The sequence below is a fragment of the Bos grunniens genome, chromosome 24, assembly GCF_055505025.1.
Source record: "Bos grunniens cultivar Pamir isolate PY7600 chromosome 24, Bosgru_T2T1.0, whole genome shotgun sequence".
In the NCBI taxonomy this organism is placed as follows: domain Eukaryota; kingdom Metazoa; phylum Chordata; class Mammalia; order Artiodactyla; family Bovidae; genus Bos; species Bos grunniens.
In genome coordinates, this window is record NC_141188.1 from 49,907,470 (window position 1) to 49,930,797 (window position 23,328).

General features: G+C 50.8%; 1 protein-coding gene across 13 annotated transcripts in view; it reads left to right on the forward strand.

Annotated features, from left to right (window-relative positions):
• The window catches only part of CTIF (cap binding complex dependent translation initiation factor), a 322,983-nt gene that overhangs the window by 127,940 nt on the left and 171,715 nt on the right, over nucleotides 1–23,328 (forward strand). For all 13 annotated transcript variants that reach the window (XM_086372398.1, XM_086372394.1, XM_086372402.1 and 10 more), the window contains one exon: nucleotides 413–488. In XM_086372398.1, coding sequence (XP_086228524.1) covers nucleotides 413–488 — 76 coding nt within the window. The remainder of the gene's footprint in view (nucleotides 1–412; nucleotides 489–23,328) is intronic.

Here is a 23,328-nt window from a genome sequence, read left to right on the forward strand (position 1 = left end):
CCCGTTGGTGTAACTGGGCAGGATGATGGGCTTTGCAGGATCTGGGATACACATACACTTTGGGGCGTTCATTGGCAAGGAGTTCAGCATCTTTGTCTGGAAAGATAGAGGGGAACTCTGGTACTCTTCACCTTCCTAGGGGTGGGACGTCATGTTAGTGCCCCCACCCCACCCCCAGGCCCCACATTCTTGCCTGCATCCAGTCCTTTGTCCTCAAGGAAGGTCTGTGTCCCCAGGCCTGAGGGAGGAGGAGGGTGCCGTTTGCTCCAGGTGGGAAAGGGCTGATTCTGCAGCCTTGAGAAGGGCAGGACCGGGTCTCTCCCAATCGTCTCTGCTCTTCCTGCTTGCTGGGCTGGGACACAATGCTTGAGTGAGCAGTCCTTTCAATGCCATTATGTCTTTTCTGGCCCAGGTGTGGAAAAGGGAAGCTGGAAGATGGGGACGGAATCAACCTGAATGACATCGAGAAGGTCCTCCCAGCCTGGCAGGTAGGTGCAGGGGCAGCGTCTCCAACAACAGCCCTCCCCCTGCCCGCAGCCTGGACAGGGCCTGAACACGGCTGCTGGCCCCTGGCTCTCGCAGGGTACAGCTGGATGTACTGCAACAGTAGGTGGGCCAGGGCGGGTACCCGCCTTGGTACAGAGTGTCCCATGGTGATGTGTGTGTGGCAGCCTTCACTCAGATGCTGGGGGAGGATGGATGAAATGGCCGGTGCCCTGCAGCCCAGCGAACTGGGAAGTTTTTGTTCCTTGACCTGAAACGTCTGAGGTGAGGCAAACTGCAGTGTTCTGGTGGAACTGGCAGGGCTGCTTCGGTTCCCAATGTGGTCAGGGCTATTTTTAGGCCTCTGAAAAGTGGACTTGTCCTACCAACCTCCAGGTGTCTGCTGCACTTGCTGATTTTGTCATTGATTGGACTCCTTTTCCTGAATGGGGCCAGGCTCCGGAACAAAAGGATTTACTTGGCACAGAGACAGTGAATCCAGGTCCCTAGAGGCTTCTGGTGCTGGGCTTTGAGCATACATAGTAGGAATGTAGCTGCTTCTGGGAAAGAGGCAAGACGTCTTGCAGAGAAGAGGAGGAGCTGGGTGACCGGGCTCCGTGGTGGCCTGCCATGCACGCACCATGCCGCCCTTGCCTGCTCTCTCCTGAGTCAGTCTTGGTATGTCACCTGCATCCATTCTTCTCTTCCCTCTCCCTTTGATTCTTTCCTACTTTGTTGTTGAGTGATTATGGGCCTATTAACGGGAGGTGATAGAATGTATAGTCAAGGCCTCAGCAATCTGACTAGGATGTGACTTGGGCTCGTTTTTCCTTGTGTATGTATCAGTTCAGTTTAGTTCAGTCGCTCAGTCATATTCGACTCTTTGCGACCCCATGGACCGCAGCATGCCAGGCTTCCCTGTCCATCACCAACTCACGAACTCCCAGAGCTTACTCAAACTCATGTCCACTGAGTCGGTGATACCATCCAACCATCTCATCCTCTGTCATCCCCTTCTCCTCCTGCCTTCAATCATTCCCCAGCATCGGGGTCTTTTCAAATCACTCGGACTTTATTGAGCTTCTTGGATCTGTAGGTTCGTAGCATTCATCAAATTTGGAAACATTTCAACCATTATTCTCCTCACTTCCACTGGAACCCACCCACCCACTATAATTCTAATTGTATGCATGGTATGCGTCTTCATATTTTCCTGTGGCTCACCAAAACTCTGCTTTTTTTTTTAAATGTGTCAGGCTATTTTGAATTTGTTTATTTATGGCTGCGCTAGGTCTTCACTGTTGTGAAAGCACAGGCTTCCTCTAGTTGTGGCAAGTAGTGGCCGCTCTCTAGTTGCGGTGCTCAGGGTCAGCAGCTGCTGCACACGGGGTCTAGAGCGTGGGCTCAGTAGAGTTAGGGTGCATGCGTTTAGTTACCCCCCAGCATGTGGGATCTTCCTGGACCAGGGATTGGACCCATGTCCCCTGCGTTGGCAGATGGATTCTTAACCACTGGACCAACAGAGAGGTCGTCCACGTATTTTTTAGTCTTTTTCTCTGTTTCATTTTGGAGAGTTTCTATTGCTCTGTCTTCAAGTACACAAAGTTTTTCTTGTAGTATCTAATCTCCTGTTAATCCTGTCCTGTGTATGTTTCATCTCAGACATTACGTGGGTCATCTCAGAAGTTCAGTGTGGATTTTTTTGTATTTATCTTCTATTTCTGGCCTCTTCATGCTCATGCTTTCTTGTGTCTTCTTGGGCATATGGGATATTTGATTGTAGCTGTTTTAATATCCTCTACTAATCCTGCCATCCATGATGTTTGACAGTCTGTTTCTGTTCATTGATTTTTCTCTTGAGTATGGGGCATATTTTTCCTTACATGCTTGGTAATTTTATATTAAATGCAGTATACTAAGAATTTCACATTTTTGGGTATTGGACATTATTATTATTATTTGTTAAAATATTTTGACCTTTATTCCAAAATACAGTTCAATAGAATAGAGTTTGATCCTTTAAAGGCTTGCTTTCTAAGCTTCATTAGGTGTGAAACCTTTCAAGCAGATTTTGCTCTACTGCTCAGCCAATAGTCTTCTGAAGTTGCCACTTGCTGCCTTATGTCCTAGGAGGCATTTCCACCATGTTGTCTGGGAATACAGACTACTTCCAGCCACGTCTGATCTTAGGGGATTATTCCGTCAATTCACTGCAGGTAGCTTTTCACCAACCCTGGAAGTTTCCTCACACACGTGTGAAATTTGTGCTTAGCTAAAGACTCAAGTGCCTGCAATTTCTGGATTTTTCTCTATGGTCAGTTTTATCCTCTCTGGTTCTCTGCCTTACAAATTCTGGTGGCCTTGCACTCCCTGAATTTTGAAGTCTGTCCCCTTAACTTATTGAGACTGTGGGACTCTGTTTGGACTCCTCCCTGCCTAGTAGATTGGAAACTCACCGGGCACCAGACTGGGGCACGCATAGGGTCACCTCATTATAAGGGAAAGTGTGGTGACTTTACGGTGGAGAAACCTGTCAGGCTCCAGCCTGACCGGGCGATCAGAGCTAGCATCGCTACTGTGGGATGGGTGGACACCTTGTGCCCCTGCCGTGCTGCACAGAGAAAGCCCGGCATCATTCCTGGGGTTTTCCTGCCAAGACAACACAGCCTGCGTCTGGTCCCGAGGAACCAAGTAGAAGGGCCATCCTTTAAAACTGCTTGGATATGAAAGACAGAGAAAGACTGCGGGGTCTTCAAGAGTAGAGAGAATTGAAGCGGCAGACGCCAAAATGCAGTATGTGTTCCTTTCTGAGATCCTGGACCAAAAAGAAATAGAGACCTTGTTGGACAACGGAAGAATGTGAATTGAGGTCTGTAACAGTACTATTTCTTAGATAGAAGTGTCCTGACTTAGGGGCAAATGGCAACCCACTCCAGTACTCTTGCCTGGAGAATCCCAGGGATGGCGGAGCCTGGTGGGCTGCACAGAGTCGGACACGACTGAAGCGACTTAGCAGCAGCATGACCGTTAGATGGATGAGTGTTTTTGAGAAACACTCACTATGATATTTGAGGGGTATGTGACCTCATGTCTGCAATATGTCCTTGAATGGTTTAGAAAAATATGAGTCATGATGAGTATGTGGATCCACAGATAGAAGGAGCAGCAGGCGTGGTGCAGTCTTAGCAGTCGGGGAGTCCGAGTGAGGAGGATGGGGATGGGGTGGGGATGCTCTGTGTACTGATTTTGCTCAGCCTAAGACTGAGTCACTTTCCTGTGTTTGAAAGAGAACTAATGAGTAGGGTCTAGGATGTGGTGTGTAGGTCAGAGGCACAGAGTATCTGCTAATGAAATATCCTCTGCAATAATGAAATGGACCCTGGCAGATCCGTACTCAGTTCTCATGGTTAATATAAAGCAAACCCTGGTGCCAAAGACAAAAGGTAAAATACTCAGAAGTCGCTGCCTTATCACTCTGTTCCTAAATGCCTACAGTGCCTGTTATTGGTAGAAAAAATACATTTTCAAGGCGCTGGTGTAGGTGAGGGGCACCCCCTGCCCTGGGAACAGTGCTGACCGCTCAGTGGCCTTTGAGCCAGAGGCCTGGGGCATCCTGGAAGTTACAGGTGTGACCGCACCTCCTGTTGGGGGACTGTTTGCCAGCTCCTTGGGGAGCAGAGTGGAGGGCCTCGCAGTCCTCCTAGAGTGGAGAGGAGAGCTGGGCCCTTACTTGGGGAAGGGGAGGTGCAGCGTATGCAGAGGTGAAGGGCTTGATGTCTGGACCTCATGGAATCCTGGCCGTGCCACTGAGTAGCCAAGGAGTCGGGCTAGTTACTTAGCCTGCTCTGCCTGTTTGCTCCTGTGTACGATAGGATAATGAGAGTGGAGTTCCTGGGGTTGTCCAGGCGGTTGAGCACGTAAATTCACGGGAAGCACTGAGAGCACTGCCTGGCTCGTGGGAGGGGCTCCCTCTGCCTGTGGACAGGCTGTGGGCCCCCCTTTGTTAGGAGGTTGGAGAGGGAACAATTTCCTGTCCCCCACCCAGCGTGTGCATTTGTCCTGGGTGGCCTGCCATGAAGAGCGGACACGTTGCGTCAGAGGTCACGAGACTCACTTTCGAAGCATCCGCCACAGACGTGCTGCGTGACCTTTCCTCCATGGGCCTTGGTTTACTCACCAGTAAAACGACGCAGTTGGATTAGATCAGAGGTTTGCAAACTGTAAATCTCTGGAGTTTTCCAGAGCTGTCTCAGGGGCTCTGCTGGTCAGGGGAGTGGGGCAGCTGAAGAAGCAGGCTTCAAGGGACCCCCGCTCAGCCCCACCCAGAACGGCTCTGCCTGTGTCTCTAAGTGAGTCTTCTATGAATGGTTTCATTTAAAGAAATGGCTCCCTACTAAGCAGATTTTAAAAATCATCAGATGAAGGTCTCACTCAGGTTTCATACCCTAGGGTTTACCCTCTCTTAGGAACAATCCGTCAGCAAGCATTCTTGGTCTCCAGGGCCCTTGTGGGACATAAGTTTTTAGAGGTGCCGGGGTGGAGGTCTTCACCTCTCGTCTCCATTGCGAGTCAGGATCCACACAGTGGATGGGCTTTGATATTCGTAACTTACCTACACCACACACACACACACACACACACACCCCACCCACACCACACACCACAACTTACCTACACCACACACACACCATACACCACACACCACACACATCACCCACACCCTGAACCTGCTTTGCCCCCAGGAAACCACCAACAGTTAAGTCTCTCTTTCTGGGTCTTACCCTAGATCCACTGTATTAGTTATCTTTTGAAAGCAAAAGTGTTAGTCGGTCAGTCGTGTCCAACTCTTTGTGACCCCATGGACTGTAGACCATCAGGCTCCTCTGTTCATGGAATTCTTCAGTCAAGAATACTGGAGTGGGTTGTCATTCTCTTCTTCAGGGGATCTTCCCAACCCAGGGATTGAACACAGGTCTCTGCATCGCAGGCAGATTCTTTACCATCTGAGTCACCAGGGAAGCCAAGTTATCTACCGCTGTGTAGTCAGTTCAGTTCAGTCCAGTCACTCAGTTGTGTCCGACTCTTTGCGACCCCATGGCCTGCAGCACGCCACACCTCCCTGTCCATCACGAACTCCCTGAGCTTACTGAAACTTATGTCCAGAGCAGGTGATGCCGTCCAACCATCTCATCCTCTGTCGTCCCCTTCTCCTCCTGCCTTCAATCTTTCCCAGCATCAGAGTCTTTTCCAGTGAGTCAGCTCTTTGTATCAGGTGGCCAAAGTGTTGGAGTTTCAGCTTCAGCATCAGTCCTTCCAATGAATATTCAGGACTGATTTTCTTTAGGATGGACTGGTTGGATCTCCTTGCAGTCCAAGGGACTCTCAAGAGTCTTCTCCAACACCACACTTCAAAAGCATCAATTCTTCAGTGCTCAGCTTTCTTTATGGTCCAACTCTCACATCCATACATGACTACTGGAAAAACCATAGCCTTGACTAGACAGACCTTTGTTAGCAAAATAATGTCTCTGCTTTTTAATATGCTGTCTAGGTTGGTCATAACTTTCCTTCCAAGGAGCAAAAATCTTTTAATTTCTTGGCTGCAATCAATCTGCAATGATTTTGGAACCCCCCAAAATAAAGTCTCTCACTGTTTGCATTGTTTCCCCATCTATTTCCCATGAAGTGATGGGACCAGATGCCATGATCTTAGTTTTCTGAATGTTGAGTTTTAAGCCAGCTTTTTCACTCTTCTCTTTCACTTTCATCAGGAGGCTCTTTAGTTCTTCTTCACTTTCTGCCATAAGGGTGGTGTCATCTACATATCTGAGGTTATTGATATTTCTCCCGGCAATCTTGATTCCAGCTTGTGCTTCTTCCAGCCCAGCGTTTCTCATGATGTACTTTGCATATAAGTTAAATAAGCAGGGTAACAATATACAGCCTTGACATATTCCTTTCCCGATTTGGAACCAGTCTGTTGTTCCATGTCCAGTTCTAACTGTTGCTTCCTGACCTGCATACAGATTTCTCAGGAGGCAGGTCAGGCAGTCTGGTATTCCCATCTCTTTCAGAATTTTCCACAGCTTATTGTGATCCACACAGTCAAAGGCTTGGCATAGTCAATAAAGCAGAAGTAGATGTTTTTCTGGAACTCTCTTGCTTTATTGATGATCCAGTGGATGTTGGCAATTTAATCTCTGGTTCCTCTGCCTTTTCTAAAACCAGCTTGAACATCTGGAAGTTAACAGTTCATGTACTGTTGAAGCCTGGCTTGGAGAATTTTGAGCATTACTTTACTAGAGTGTGAGATGAGTGCAATTGTGCAGTAGTTTGAGCATTCTTTGGCATTGCCTTTCTTTGGGACTGGAATTAAAACTGACCTTTTCCAGTCCTGTGGCCACTGCTGAGTTTTCTAGATTTGCTGGCATATTGAGTGCAGCACTTTCACAGCATCATCTTTCAGGATTTGAAATAGTTCAACTGGAATTCCATCACTTCCACTAGCTTTGTTCATAGTGATGCTTTCTAAGGCCCACTTGACTTCACCTTCCAGGATGTCTGGCTCTAGGTGAGTGATCACACCATTGTGATTATCTGGGTCATGAAGATCTTTTTTTTTTTTTCTGTGTATTCTTGCCACCTCTTCTTAATATCTTCTGCTTCTGTTAGGTGCCTACCATTTCTGTCCTTTATTGTGCCCATCTTTGCTTGTCATGTTCCCTTGGTATCTCTCTAATTTTCTTGAAGAAATCTCTAGTCTGTCCCATTCTATTGTTTTCCTCTATTTATTTGCATTGATCACTGAGGAAGGCTTTTTTATCTCCCCTTGTTATTCTTTGGAACTCTGCATTCAAATGGGTATATCTTTCCTTTTCTCCTTTGCCTTTTGCGTCTTTTCTTTTCTCAGCTGTTTGTAAGGCCTCCTCAGACAACCATTTTTCCTTTTTGCATTTCTTTTTCTTGGGGATGGTCTTGATCCCTGTCTCCTGTACAATGTCACGAACCTCCGTTCATAGTTCATCAAGCACTCTATCTATCATATCTAGTCTCTTAAGTCTATTTCTCACTTCTACTGTATAATCATAAGGGATTTGATTTAGGTTATACCTGAACGGTCTAGCGGTTTTCCCCACTTTCTTCAATGTAAGTCTGAATTTAGCAATAAGGAGTTCATGATCTGAGCCACAGTCAGCCCCTGGTCTTGTTTTTGCTGACTGTATAGAGCTTCTCCACCTTTGGCTGCAAAGAACATAATCAGTCTGATTTCAGTGTTGACCACCTGGTGATGCCCATGTGTTGAGTTGTCCTTTGTGTTGTTGGAAGGGGGTGTTTGCTATGACCTTTGCATTCTCTTGGCAAAACTCTGTTAGCCTTTGACCTGCTTCATTTTGTACTTCAAGGCCAAATTTGCCTATAACTCCAGGTATCTCTTGACTTCCTACTGTTGCATTCCAGTCCCCTATAATGAAAAGGACATCTTTTTTGGGTGTTAGCTCTAGACGGTCTTGTAGGTCTTTATAGAACCCTTCAACTTCAGCTTCTTCAGCGTTACTGGTTGGGGCATAGACTTGGATTACTGTGATATTGAATGGTTTGCCTTGGAAACAAACAGAGATCATTCTGTCGTTTTTAATATTGCATCCAAGTACTGCATTTCAGACTCTTTTGTTGACTATGATGGCTTCTCCATTTCTTCGAAGGGATTCCTGCCCGCAGTAGTAGATATAATGGTCATCTGAGTTAAATTCTCCCATTCCAGTCCATTTAGTTCACTGACTCCTGAAATGTCGATGTTCACTCTTGCCATCTCCTGTTTGACCACTTCTAATTTGCCTTGATTCATGGACCTAACATTCCATGTTCCTATGCAGTATTGCTCTTTACAGCATCGGACTTTACTTCCATCACCCATCACATCCAGAACTGGGTGGTGTTTTTGCTTTGGCTCTGTCTCTTCATTCTTTCTGGAGTTATTTCTCCACTGATCTCCAGTAGCATATTGACTTACTTTCTTGTCTTTTCATACTGTTCATGGGGTTCTCAAGGCAAAAATGCTGACGTGGTTTGCCATTCCCTTCTCCAGTGGACCACATTTTGTCAGATCTCTCCACCGTGACCCATCCATCTTAGGTGGCCCTACACGGCATGGCTCATAGTTTCATTGAGTTAGATGAGGCTGTGGTCCATGTGAGCAATTTGATTAGTTTTCTGTAATTGTGGTTTACAGTCTGTCTGCCCTCTGATGATCAGAATAAGAGGCTTCTGGAAGCTTCCTGATAGGAGAGATTGATGAGGGGGAAACTGGGTCTTGTTCTGATGGGCAGGACCATGCTCAGTAAATCTTTAACCCAATTTTCTGTTGATGGGCAGGGCTGTGTTCCCTTGCTGTTGCTTCACCTGAGGCCAAACTATGGTGGAGGTAATGAAGACACTGGAGGCCTCCTTCAAAAGGTCCCAGGCACGCACTGCTGCACTCAGTGCCCCGACCCTGAAGCAGGCCACCACCAACCCATGCTTCTGCCAGAGCCTCCTGGACACTCACAGGCTAGTCTGGGTCACTCTCTTGTGGGGTTACTGCTCCTTACTCTTGGGTTTTGGTGTGCACAAGTTTCTGTTTGTGCTCTCCAAGAGTCTGTTTCCCAGTCCTGTGTAAGTTCTGGGGGCTCTATGGTGCAGTTATTGGTGACCTCCTCCAAGAGGGCTTATGCCATACCCAGGTCTGCTGCACCCAGAGCTCCTGCCCCTGTGGCAGGCCACTGCTGACCTGTACCTCCACAGGAGACACTCAGACACAGTCAGGCTCAGTCTCTGTGGGGTCTCTGGGTCCTGGTGCACACAAGGTTTGTTTGAGCCCTCTGAGCATCTCTGATGGGAATGGGGTTTGATTCTAAATGCGATTTTGCCCCTCGTACCATCTTGTGGGGCTTCTCCTTTGCCTTTGGATATGGGGTATCTTTTTTTTGGTTGGGTAAATGGCTCAAAATTTAGTAACCTGAAACAGTAGCATTTATTACCACAGTTTTTGAGAGTCAGGAATCTGAAGGCATTTTAGCCAAGTGGCTCTGGATCAGGGCTTCTCACAAAGCTGTGACCCAGGTGTCATTTGGGGCTGCAGTCACCCGAAGGCTGGGCTGGGGCTGGCGGACCCACTTCCGTGGTGGCTCCCTCCCACGGCAGAGGGCAGGGGGCTCGGTTCTGCCCTGGCTGCTGGCAGAAGGCTTCATCCTCATGAGCCTCTCCCTAAGCTGCTTGAGTGTCACGGCATGGCTCCTCCAAAGCAAGACATCTGAGGGAGAAGGAAGGAGGAAGGAAGAGAGGGAGGGAGACAGACGGACAGACATAGAAATGTCATGGTGAGAGAGTGGAGAGTGTCCAGCACGGTAGACCTGCTCTTTTCTAACCTAATCAGAGAAGTGGCACGCTCACCCTGCCACAGGCTTTATGTTGATTGTACAGACCAATCCTGGTACGACGTGGAAGGAGCTATATAGCGGTGTGAATATCAGAAGGGGAAGGCCTTGGGGGCCATCCTGGGGGCCTGTGACCACACCCACTGAATTGTACCCAGGAATCTGTGTTTGTTAAAGCATCACAGAAAGTCTACAGTTTTCTCAAAATTATCCACAGGAGTTGAAAAGCTATAGCTGATCGTGCTCACGGCCTGACCCCTCTTTGGGGATATTTGCATTTCATACGGTCTCATTAGGACAAGTCCCTCAGGCTTCCTGATCCCCAAACATACAGCCCTGGTGGCAGAATCTGAGGTCCCATGGGGACACATGCGGATGATTGTTTTCTGAACTTTCCTAGTGGTGTTCAAAGCCCCTCATAGACAAGGCCGGTTGGACCCATTGTTTGGCCTTGGGGCCTTCGGGTCAGCTAGCCTGGCATTTGGGATGGAACAGACCTTAATTATATGCACCTGTTTAGTATGTGCGGACATCTAGGGTTTCAGCCACTGAATGCCAGTCACTGGGGAGAGAGCAGTCATGGTGACCTCCCCCCAAAAACACCTCCCACTTCCAAATACATCTCAGAGACACCGTGCACGCAACTGAAGATCACTGAATGGAGGGGAAGGCCCAACCATAGGCCAGAGGCTCCCAGCACACCCACAGCATTCAGGGGCCTGAGCAGAGATGAGTGGGCTTCCTGGAGTCTTACACAGAAGCCAGGGTTTGGGGAGTATTAACAGAAAGAGACCTATTGCCTCCTCTCCGCATCTGGAGACAGCAGGGAACAAAAACAGATGGATGGAGGGAGAAGTCTGCCCTGAAGCTCGTTGCCCACCTGCCTGCCACTTCTCCCACCCAAAAGAGGGCGCAGATATTTGTCTTTATGTTCAGTCCATCCCCTCTGCCTGTGAGTTTCTACCATCATTTCCCAGCAGAACTTTGACACGAACCTGGTTATGCTCTTGGTATGATATCCAGGGCGTGTGTCTTTTTATTTATTTACTTATTCATTACAAAACAGGAGTTTTCAATCATCTGCTGTGTTAGAATACTATAGGCCATGGCATGATATTAAACAGATGCCCAAATCTCAGAGATTTCACACTCAGGATCTTATTTCTCACTTATTGAGATTCAGCTGCTCTATAGGGCAGCTCCTTCCCCAAGTGGGGGCCCAGAGTTCCAGCTGGATCCCATTCTGTGGCCCTACCATCTCAGCCCACAGCACCCAGGTCACCCTGGCAGAGACAGAGAGCTGGAGAGTCATGCTCTGGGTGTGACGTGTCACTTGTACCCACAGCCCATTGGATAGAACCAGACACGTGACCCCACCAGCAGCAAAGGGGCTGGTGGGGGTGGGAGGCAGTGGGTTAAACAGCCTGCTTCTGCCCCGATTTCCTCTCTCCTTCGCTTGCTTGCCTCACTCATCTTCACGGACAAGCACTTGGCACCAGCCTTTTAGAGAAAGAGAGAATTGCATTAGATAGGGTTGCCCAGGAGGGGCCCAGGCTAGGAGAGAGATGAGATGGTGCTCTGATGATAACGGCGCAGTCGGAGCTGTCAGTGTCTGAGTGGATGATGGTGCTGTGCCCAGGTCAGGGACCCCTCAGAGGGAAGTGCAGTCCCCTCCCTGCATACTCCCCCACCTGCCTCCCCAGCGCCGTGCGGTCTCTGCAGCCTGGGACCTGGAAGCACAGCTGAGTCAGAAGCTGAGGGCCCTGGTGGCCCCCAACTTCATGTGGTTGATCTCTGGCAGCTCCAGCTTGTCTGTTTCATTGGGAGTCACACGTGGCACACGTCACAGTGAGTGGTCCTCGGTGGGAGTGCCTCGGTCAGAGCTCAGCTGCTGACACCTGGGTGCCTCTCTGCTCTCCACTCCAGCCGAAGCCGAGGACTCTATCGGCTGGTCCTCAGATGGCCTGCCTGGCTGTAGCTGCACAGTGGAAGGGAATTCAGAAACCCCCACTGCTGGGACTCAGGCCCCTGGAGCCACATAAGAACCTGGGGCAGCAGATCAGACAGTAGGTCCCAGTACCCATGTCTGCCAGGCACAGCTCTCCACGCTTAAGAGGCATTTTTAGTTGGTTATTAAAGGCTGATGCTTTTCGTAAAGGTGATGTTGACTGTCCTCAAGGCCTGCCTCCCTGTAGTCATAGTCGAAGGGGAGGAGCAAGTGAGCTGGGCTGGGTGCCAGCCAGCAGCCAGATTTTGGCGTCCCCAAACTTAGCCGCCTCAGGTGAGCTGAGGCTAGGTTTTCCCCCCAAGAGCTCAGATTCAGGATGAGGGTTGGGGGCAGCTGGAGGCTCTCAGCATGGCGACCTGGATTCTGGGGGACATCCTTCATGGCTCCAGGTGGTGTAGCCACAGGGCAGGGCGGAAGCCTTGGGCTTAGAATGGAGTCCTGGCGTGGGAGCGGTCCCGCCTGCATTTTTGGCATCTCTGTTGTTGCCAAGGGGGTTGGCCCGCCCGCCGGTCAGCAGTGATGTGGGCGTTCCAGCCCTCAGCATTTGCGCAACTGCCCCAGGTGCGGCCCCAAGGTCAGGTGTGGCCGGAAAGAGGCACAGATGGCCACACTTCCATCCGCTCCCACTAGAGGGCACCATCGCGCCGCCCCAGAGGCCCCGCCGGCATGTTTGCAGCGAGAGGTCCCTCGTCCTCAGCAACCAAAGGTATCCTTGCCTTGTTGCCTGTTGGTGATGCAAACGTGGCACTCAGCACTGTCCCCCAAAGGACCCAGGCCCTCCAGGCTCAGGCCTTCTCCTGGGAACAAGGGAGAGGATGAGGTCGTGAATGAGGCAGCCACATGGGGGAGGGGAACACCTGTTTGGTCAGAGTGTCCTTTGTTGGGCACAGGCCTGACGTTCCTCCAGGGACCCCCATCCGCACCCCTCCAGTCCTCAGACCCCCAGGAACACGTGGCAGCTCCCAGGAGGGCACGCCTATCTGTCAGCTGCACAGACAAGGAGGCTGCTCACCCATGAAGTGAAGGGTACTGGTGGTCTTCCCCACACCAGACGGCTTCATCTGTGCCTATAGGCACCTGCTCCTGCGGGGCAGGGAGGTCACAAAGGGCTGACTTCTGCCCTTGGATAAACAGGTCCTGAGTGGGTTGAAAGTGTGATAGTTGCTCCAGCTCTTTGTGACCTCATGGACTGTAGCCCGCCAGGCTCCTCTGTCTGTGGAATTCTTTAGGCAGGAATACCGGAGTGGATCGATGGAGCCCCATAAACTTGACTGAGTTCAGTGTGAAGGCAAGGGCATCCAGCCTGAATGGGTTCTGGCCTCCCCTCTCACTCCTCTCGCCTCACCTCTGGCCCAAGACCTCAGCTCAGACACCATCCCCAGCTCCTTCCCCCTGAGATGTGGTAACTTAACAGTTTCTCCTCAGCGTCTCCTTGGGGCCCTGCAGAAATACTGCCTCTGTCTTCCGCACACACGGCCCTGGATGCTTCTGCATCTTACACAAAACCCCAGTGGAAAGACGTTGTGGTTGAATTACGTCTTATCTTGCCCAAGGCTTTCTCAAAGGACACATTTTGATCATTTTTTTCTTTGACTTTTCTATCAGACAAATGTTACATCTGCTGCCTTTTGTCTGTCAGTAGTAACTGCATAGCCCAGCTTACTTCCCTTTTCGCTTTCCTGTTAGGAAATTTTGAAACTAGATTCTGTGACTGTTTGCAATTAGTTTTGAGCTCACCCTGACCTGGTCAGGTCCATTGCTCTGATCCTCTGGTGACTGACCTAGTTTAAAGTACTTACCGTGTAGGCCCACTGTTGTGAGGTCAGCGTGGTGCACACAGGGGGCAGGGAGCATGACTAAGTCGAGTGGGATTCCTGGCCTCATGGATGTGCCCAAGTGCCCTCTTCACATCGGAACCAGAGAGAGGGCAGGAGAAGGGGACCGTGAGACTTGGGGTTAAGCACTCCATTTACCTGCTTGGCCCTGAATAGGTCAGGTTGAGAACCACCCCCCCCCCCCGCCCCTGCCCAAAATCTGAGAGATGTGAGCTTTCAGAATGAAAATCACCTCCCTCCAGATTGATGATCAGACTTCCTGGACTCCTCTGAGTGCTTGCGGGGACGGCAAGCACGGAAGCAGCCTGGTTCCTCCAGCAGGTGGCGCTGTTGCGGTGTGGACCCAGGGTTGGTGGAAAGCAGGCTGCCCAGCACTGGCCTGAAGCCGCCCGGTTCCCAGCCCTCCAGATAGGAAGGAGTGACTTTATCATTCCCGCGAGCAATGCCAGTTCTGTGACCAAGTCTTCTGGAAACGTCTAGGATGTGCTAAGTCACAGCGTAAGGATGACTATTAAAATGCCCTGAGATGCCAAGGAGCAAAGGCATGAGGAAACGAAGTCCCCTTTCACCACCTCACGCCTGCCCTCCTCCCCAAGTCCTGCTTCACGCCCCTTCTCACGTCCCACGGGTGACTGCATTCCCCGCGTGTCCTCCCGGGTGAAGTCCCAGTCTGACTTCATTCACCGAGTCCGCCAGGATCCACTGGGCCCTTTTCTGCGGATGCAGCGTTGTCTTGGTCGTGACGGGCTGAGTTTACATGCGGGGCTGCTCTTTCCCGTGAACCAGGATGTGTAATTCTCTTGCTGTCCCTGTGATGAGCGTCTCCAGGGACTGCGTCTCGGTGCCTGCGCTGGCCGAGTGCCTTCCAGGCTGCAGGAACTGTGCCGGTGCTTTCTTTTTCTTATCTTACTTCTCCTCACACATCCCTGTGGAGGCTGTGCTGTTACTCATCTCCTTTGACCCTTGATGTTGTCTTTGGAATGATGTCCCCTTCTCAGTAAAGTTTTTTGAACACTCCGTTCCATCTCCTCCATCCCCCTGCCCCCAGTTAATTTTTCTTTGCAGTGCCCATTGCACACTTGCTTTATTTCTGTGGTCCGCCTGCATTCTCCCTCTGGCATGTTCCGTTCTCTGCGGGCTCGCACAGGCACTCATTAGATACCAGGTGAATGACTAAATGAGCCCTGACTTGCTCCTGCCCCGGGGGACCCCCCCCCAGCACCCCCAGAGTCCTTCATAGGGGCACACATGAGCCTCGCCCCATCTGAGTTCTGTGTCTGCACGCATCAACTCTGAATTCTCATAGCCACCCCGTGGAGTGGAGGCCCTACGTTATCATCATCTTGCAGACACGAAAGCTGATCAGCTCCCTGCCCCAAATCACACAGCTTACAAATGGGGGAGTGGGATCGGAATTCAGGCAGCCCGGCGCCCCTTTGTGAGAAGTCACGGGGAGGAAGAGGTGATGGAAAACCATTTTCTAATTCTAGGCGACTGTAGTCACGTACAGCGAGTTAGGGGTGAATGTCATTTCCTTAATAAGCAAGAACAAGAAAATGGATATCTTCTTTTTTTTCCCTCTACTGCTGTAGGCACTAAAAATGGAAAGAAAGGAGAAGGGGGTGGGGAGAGGGGGAGAGGAGCCCCTACTGACACCTTTGACAAGAGGAAGAGATGTTTTTACTTTTGTTTTGATCGGAAAGGTTTCCAGTGGCCTCCCCCCAAGCCTTGCTCACTCTCTGAGTGGGAGGGCTCACCTTGGAGACCCCCCTCTGCTCTCTGGCCACCCCTCCCCGCACAGTACTTCCTCCCTCAGGATAAAAATAGGCGCCCACACAATAAGGAGGAGACCAGGAATTCTTCGATCCGTGGTTTCCTATCTGAGGCCATCAGGTAGCTAGACCTGTGCATGCTGTGAGGCCAGCCTATTTTTATTTTTTGTTGTTTGAGAGTATTTTTATAAGAAAAGATTATTGGGGGGTTAAAGAGTTTTGTTGGCGGCTGCTTGGAAAGTTCCTGGGAAGCGGGCCACCGGCTAAGTCTGCACCAGATTCTCACAGTCTCGGGTTGGGGTAGAATGCAGAGAAGGCGGTGATTGGAGATATCAAGTGTTTTCTGGCTCCAGGGGGCCCCCAGAAACATCTGCCTCCCTTACATGACAGCCTCAGTAATCCATAACACAACTGGGGTCTTAGAGAGGGGTTGGCAAACTGTGGTCCACAGACCAGGTTCAGCCCTGCAACCTGTTTCTGCAAATAAAGTTTTATTGGCACACAGCCATGCCCATTCATTGGGTCGGTGGCTGTGGTGGTTTGTGTTACAAGGCAGAGTTGAGTAGTGTGATGTGGACCCCACCACCTTCAAAGCCTAAAATATATCCCACCTGGCCCTTTACAGGAGAGGATTGATAACCACTAATCTAGAGTCTAAATAGAATGAAAAGCCCTGCGAGTTAACACAGGTGACAAAATCCTGCAGTTCGCTCTGTTGTCATCTTGGGTTCCACGTGCAGAGCATCTTGGAATCCATCCAAAGTGATTCTCCCCAGGCTCCCGTTTCTTCAACTGTAACCTGGGGTTGTGTTCAACTTTGACTTCATCGCAAGGCTTTGCTGGGGTTCGGAATATAAACCAGGTCATGTGATGACCACTCTACTGGTGTGCAGCGGTCTTACTAAGTGACCCCGTTACACCTGGAAGCGAGCACAGAACTGGAGAGCTTGACAGACAAGAAGCTTGCTTGGGAACCACCCACATCCCTTCTGTGCCTTGGGGATGGGAGTTGGAGGCGGAGGACAGCGATTTGGGTGAACTTCCCCATCTACGAAGACAGAGATCTCAGAGAAGCCCCGTGTGCCCCGTAGACCTCGGGCCACGTGCACAGCTGCCTCCCCGCCGTGTGGAGCCACCCTTTGCTCACCCTGTCCCGCGTCCCTTCAGGGTCCTTACCACTCCCTTGGTCAAATCTCCCCGCTCTTTGATGGCCTGGTCAGATTTCACCTCCTGGATGAATCAGACCATCTCTGTCCTCAGGGACTGTGTGGACGTTTGGAGGACTGGGTTCTAGGCCAGTTTTGAGGTTCTCTGGTTGTTTCCTGGCTCTCCTTGGGCTTGTGCTTTCTGGAGGAGACAGACCGCAAACTGGGCCTTGAAGGATGGCCAGGAAGGTGGATCTCGAGAGAGGAAAGAAAAGATGTGGCCTTAAAGGCTGCAGAACTAACTGTGGTTGAGGAGACGTGGAGGCCACGAGAACGGGGTCGGGCGGGAGGTCCTGGCGTCCTGAGCAGACGTGTCCAGGAGCAGAGAGAGCAGTTGGTGCAGAGGCTTTAGGCCTTGGGACTTGACCGATGAAGACTCAACCAGATATTCCTTGAGCAGAGAAATACGCGAATGAAGGAGGTTCTAGGAAGCCAAGGGCTGAGTCCTAAGGCCAGACTCACCCTGATGCTCTCTCCCTGGGATATCTGAGGAGTTCCTAGGGTTGTATACATCTTCCCACAGTGGCCAGGGAAGGGAGTTTTGTTGCTTCATTAGGGACAGGCTAGGGTCTCCTAAGGAGAAGGCAATGGCAACCCATTCCAGGACTCTAGCCTGGAAAATTCCATGGATGGAGGAGCCTGGTGGGCTGCAGTCCATGGGGTCACACAGAGTTGCACACAACTGAAGCGACTTAGCAGCAGCAGCAGCAGCAGCAGCAGCAGGGTCTCCTGAAAAGAAATGTTGCCCCTGTAGCACTTGGTTAATGCCCTGCTTTGGGCCAGACCATGTACCCAGACTCCTTTGCTCAGTGACAGAGAGCTTGATCCCTCAGATGGGGGCAGGTGGGGAGTAGCAGGCCCAGGCAAGGCCAGACGAGATGGCTCCCTCTCTAGCCCTGCCGGACCCAGGACACCTCACAGACGGCAATAGCTGCCCTACCCACACCCTCCTCAGGTCTGGAATGACTGGGGCTTGGGAGGGGGAGGCCACAGGGGCCCCAGGCACCCAGAGCTGAGAGCAGGCCCTCCCCTGTGCCCAGAGGCAGGGCCACCCTCCTGCACACCCTCACCCCGGTGACCCAGCAGTCTTTCCAGGAGAGGTCCCCAAGCTCAGGATGAGTGGGGGGTCACCCCATGTGCAGCCCCACCCTCCGCCTACTCCTGGAGCCGTGTCCAGGGCTGCTGGAACACCCCGGCCATCTCAGGGGTGTCCCAGGGACCGGGGCCAGTCCTGGTTCAGCGAGGTTGCACTCTGTCCAGCGCCTCCCTGCTCCGTGTCCCTGGGCGGTGGAAGGAGCAGCGGAGGCCGGGGGGAAGAGGGAGGTGTTGGTGCGGGTGTGAAGCGTCCATTATTCCTTTATTGGCCGGGGTGCCATTTCTGGTCTCGTTCTTCCTGGCGGCGGAGGAGCCCGGTTATTTTCGTTCGCCCCAGTCCTCTCGCTGGGAGCAGCCGCCGGCCACAGGGGGGGCGGGGCGGGGGCGGACAGGGCTACGTGCTCTCCTGCAGGCCTTGGTGAATGGGCCCCGGCTCCCAGGCCGCCCCGACGGCGGGCGCCCCCCAGGCCGTGCTGACTCTCCCCGGCTGGCCCGCCGGCCCTTCTTGGCATTGCAACAGCGAGGCAGGAGGAAGCTTTCTTCTGGCCTGAGAACAATACCAGGGTCAGCCCGGGGACCTCCCTCCTACACCCTCTTCCTTCCATTGTGAGCCGCTGCTCGATCCCAGGCCGCTTGGCTCTCCAGCCGGTGGCGGGGGAGGGGGTCCACATGGGCCCAGAGCGGTTAGCAGTGTGTGACTCCCCTGGTCGTCTGCCTCCACTTCCCAGGCTGGCCGGGGTTCTGGAAGCAGCAGATGGACAGACAGACCGAGCATGTGTGCATGGCTGTTGGGTGCCTGAGCCTGCAAGGGGCTGCCAGCAGGGTGAGGCCGCTGGCCGGATGGCACCATGCCCTGTCCTCTGCCCCCATGGAATCACAGCATGTCGGGGCTGGAAAAGGCCTGCCCAGACCTTCTGCCCATCACACCCCGTTACACAGACAAGGAAACTTAGACCCAGAAAGGTAAAGGTTGTGCTGAACGTCCTATTGCCCTGCTTAAAAATCCTTCAGTGATTCCCACCTATAGGAAAATCAGACTTTGCTTTGTCCCCAGCACCTGCTGGCCTCCCAGCCTTTCTCCTGTGACTTCCCACCTGTGCTCCAGCCTTGTGACCAGTTGGTGGACCCTGTACAGCAGCCCTGGTCCTCTGCCTTAAATGTTCTTACCGCTACATTCGCCTACCTGCCACATACCTATTCTTCAGAGGCGACTTGATGGTCGCCCGCTCTATGCAGCCCTCTCTGATAACCCATTTCCTTTTTGCTTCTCCTGGACTCCTCGGAACACTTAATATATCCCTGGAGAAGGACTTCCCTCCACATCTCTGGGGTGCCCATGTGTCTCCCACACTTCTCCCCACACGCCACGCTCCAAATCCTGGGGGCTGAAAACATCTTAATCACCTTTGGAACCCACAGGACCCTGGTTCTCACAGTGTGGTCCTCAGACCAGCAGCTTGCAGAGATGCAGGTTCGATCCTTGGGTCAGGAAGAAACCCTAGAGAAGGAAATAGCAACCTACTCCAGTGTTCTTGCCTGGAGCATCTCATGGACAGAGGAGCCTCGCTGGCTACAGTCCATGGGGTTGCAGAGAGTCAGACAGGACTGAGTGACTGAGCACGCAGCATTTGTTCTTTACCATTATTTTGCTCAAATGGAGGACAGAGACTCTTGCCCTAGTTGACAACCAAGGGTGTGGATTGGCAAAGGGTTGAGGGACTCCGGAACGACACAGTTCCCCGGACTCTGCGGCCTGCCCTGGCACACCCCAGGAGGGTGACCTGTTGGCCCGCAGGTGAGCCCCTGCGGATAAGAGTTCCCGGGGGCTCATCACCTCGCCCTCAAAGGTAGACACAGCAGAGCCCCCAGTGATGTGGCATGTTTGCAGCTGATCAGAGCCACTGCGTGGGACGCAGGCCTGGGGGCAGCCTTTGTTTGGAGAGGCGGGGAAGCTAACTAACGCCTCTGTTCCTTCTCTTTGAATCACACCCTGGCGTGGGTGGTAGGTTTGTGGCCCACACCATGCTGGACAGCAGCTGAGGGTGAAGGGAGCTGCTCCCTGAGCTCAGAGCCCCGTGGGCCGCCGGCAGTGACCCTGAGACGTACTTAGTGGCAAGAGGAAGCTGCCCTGGGGATAAAGCAACAAACACTGACTTCTGTCTACAAAGGGAATGATCAAAAGTTGATCCTAAATAGACTATAAATAATAGCTGTAATGTCATTGCAGGCCTAGTAAACAGCCTGTGGAGAAGCCAGACACTGAGCTCTGTCCAGAAAACAGTTCTGGCCTTTTGGTCCGAAGTTCAGTCTCGTGACTTTGGGCATGGAAGGCTGATGAGGACGGAGCCCTGCAGGGCCCGATGAGCGAGTCGCCCCTCCGAGCCCCGCTGTCCCACCTCCTCTGCGATAGGGGAGGAGGCTGGACCCAGCCCTGAACCCCTCTGTGACCCACTCTTGGGGTGCTTCTAGAGGAAAGACCCCATCGGATTGTTAAAGCGTGACATGGGTTCTTGTGTCCCCCTAACATCCTCACTTTTCCTTGTGGTATCCGCCCCCCAGGAGGATTCAGGAAGAAGTGCCAGGCCCCTGGTCCCACCGCGGGGCCGTAGGCACCTATGTTCCCTTCCCCTTCCTCCTCATCCCCAGGCTCCCCTCACTCCCCAGAGTTGGTAAGCCTTGAGTTTCTTCATTACCAATGGAGAGTTTAATTTAGCATCTTGCTGCTTGGAGTGTGTTTGGGCCCCAGAAGACCGTCAGGCGGGGCGGGGATCCCAGGAGAGGGACGTGGGGCCTCACGCTCCTCCAGGCCGGCTGCAGGAGGCTGAGGGCTCCGGGCTCCAGTGGTCCCTCAGGGCTGTGAGCCCACACGTTCTGTGTCGAGTGGCCGCATTGGCACAGACATCGCCTTCATCCCATGCAAGGTGCTGCAGTCTCAGGCGGGGTGCAGGCCAGAGGCACCAAGGGCCCAATCTGGCTCACCCCCTGCCTCTGTGGCTCAGTGTCCTCATCTCCAGAGTGAACGTGTCAGAGCCAGTGGTTTCAATAGCCGTTCCCACCTCGTGCACCCTGTGGCTGGGATTAACTAACAGCTCCCTCAGACCTGTCGGTGTAATGCGATGCCGTTGGCGAGGGTGGGATTCACAAAGGGTAGACTGGAGAGACATCATGCCTTCCTGGGGAGGGGGCCCCCAAGAATTAGATCCATCCACCCCGGCCTTCCAAAAGTAGTCCATGTCGTTGTTCACACAAATAAATAACTGTAGAGCATTTTTAAAAATATGTGTGTGTGCTTAGTCACTCAGTCGTGTCCAACTGTTTGTGACCTCATGGTCTGTAGCCTGCCGGGCTCCTCTGTCCATAGGGATTCTCTAGGCAAGAATATTGGAGTGAGTGGCCATGCCCTCCTCCAGGGGATCTTCTCAACCCAGAGACAGAACCCAGGTCTCCAGCACTGCAGGCAGACTCTTTACAGTCTGAGCCACCAGGGAATACTGAAGATTAAATAATATTAAATAATTAAATAACCCAGCCCCAAATAATACTAAAAATTAATAAAAACTAAACAATCCTAAAAGATCTGTAACAGAAAATAGCTAAGTGCATGCCTCATTCTTCTACGATTACCAGTTCCATCAAAGCAACTGCTTCCCCGCCCCCCACTGTTTTTCTGGTGTGCCGCCATATTTCTATGTAAAATGCATATTTCTACTGTCTTGTATACTGTTCCTATACTGCTTGTCTTGATTTGGTCTAGTCACTGACTCTGTGATCCCATGGACTGTAGCCTGCCAGGCTCATCTGTCCTTGGGATTTCCTAGGCAAGAATACTGGAGAGGGTTGCCATTTCCTTCTCTAATACTGCTCTTCTTAGTGTTTCTGTTTTTTTTTTTTTAATGTTAGCTGTTTTCTCCTGACCTGTCTTTTTAAAATACTTTTTGTTTGTTTGTTTATGTGTTTGGCTGCTCTGGGTCTTGATTGCAATATGAGGGATCTTTGATTTTCATTGCGATGTGTAGGGTCTCTTTCCCCGACGAGGGATGGAACCTGGGCCCTCTGCTTTTGGAGCACAGAGTCTTAGCCACTGAACCACCAGGAAAGCCCCCTGCACTTCTTAACTGTATTGAATTTAGACATCCTCTGCTGACTTCCTATTATGGTAGTTGCGAGTTTTGTTCTCCATACCCCTATCTTATCACTCTAGTAACATCAAATTTTACTTACATTTTTTTAGTGAGATTATTACTTCATTTTTGAATCCTATTTTAAGTTTCTTTTTATTTTGAAAAACCTTCAGAAGAACAGAAAAGTTACAAAAATAAAATGTAAAGAATTTCTGTGTACTCTTCACCAAATATTCCAGAGTGTTAACGTTTTTACCAGGTTTGCTTTATCAGTCTTGCTAAATAATTTTTTATTTTTCTCTTATTGTTTGAAGAATAAATTGTGGACAGGTGCCACTTTATTCCTAAAAATACCTGTGTGTTTTCCTAAAAACAGGGTAATTCTCTTATATAACTACAGTTTCATGATCAAAATCAGGAGATTAATATTGATGGAATACTATTATATAATCTTCAGACCTCATTTGTATTTTGCCAGTTTGTCCCTCTAATGTCCTTTATAAGTAAAGAAAAAGTTTGAGGTTTTTCTTTTTCTGGTTTAGAATTCAGTACAAGGTCACACTCTGCTTTAAATTGTAATGTTTCTTTAGCCTCCTTGATCTGCCTTTGTCTTTTATGACCTTGACATTTTTGAAAGAGTACAGGCCAATTATTTTGTAGAGTGTCCATCAGTTGGTGTTTGTCTGATGTTTCCTAACAATTCAGTCATGCACCGTATCCTCAGTGCCTCATACCAGGAGGCATAAGACGTTGCCTTGGTGATGTAACACTGACCGCCTTTTCAGGTGGTAGCTTGTAGGCCTCACCATCACGGAGGTACTGTTTCCCTTTGTAATTAATACGTATCTTCCAGAGGGATAGTTGAGACTATACGATTGTGCTGTTTCTGATAATACTTTTACCCACCAGTTTTAGCATCCGCTGATGGTCCTTGCTGAAATATCATCAGGATGGTTGGCAAATGGTAACTGTCCTAATTTCATCTTCCCGCTTTAGTTGACTTTCTAGTGTTAGTGAAGTGAGGCTTCCCGGATGGCTCAGACAGTAAAGAATCTGCCTTCAATGCAGGAGACCCACGTTCAGTCCCTGGATGGGGAAGATCCCCTGGAGAAGGGAATGGCAACTCACTCCAGTATTCTTGCCTGGAGAATTCCATGGACAAAGGAGCCTGGCGGGCTACAGTTAACTTTGTACATTTTAGCTGACTTTCTACTATAACAAAGATAGCTGCTTTCTTCTCTACTTGTTCATATGTGTGTGTGTGCATACTCAGTCATGTCTGACTCTTTGTGACGCCATGGACTCCTCAATCTAGTTACATCAAATTTTACTTAAATGAGATTATTACTTCATTTTTGAATCCATTTGTTTTTATTTTGGAAAACCTTCAGAATAA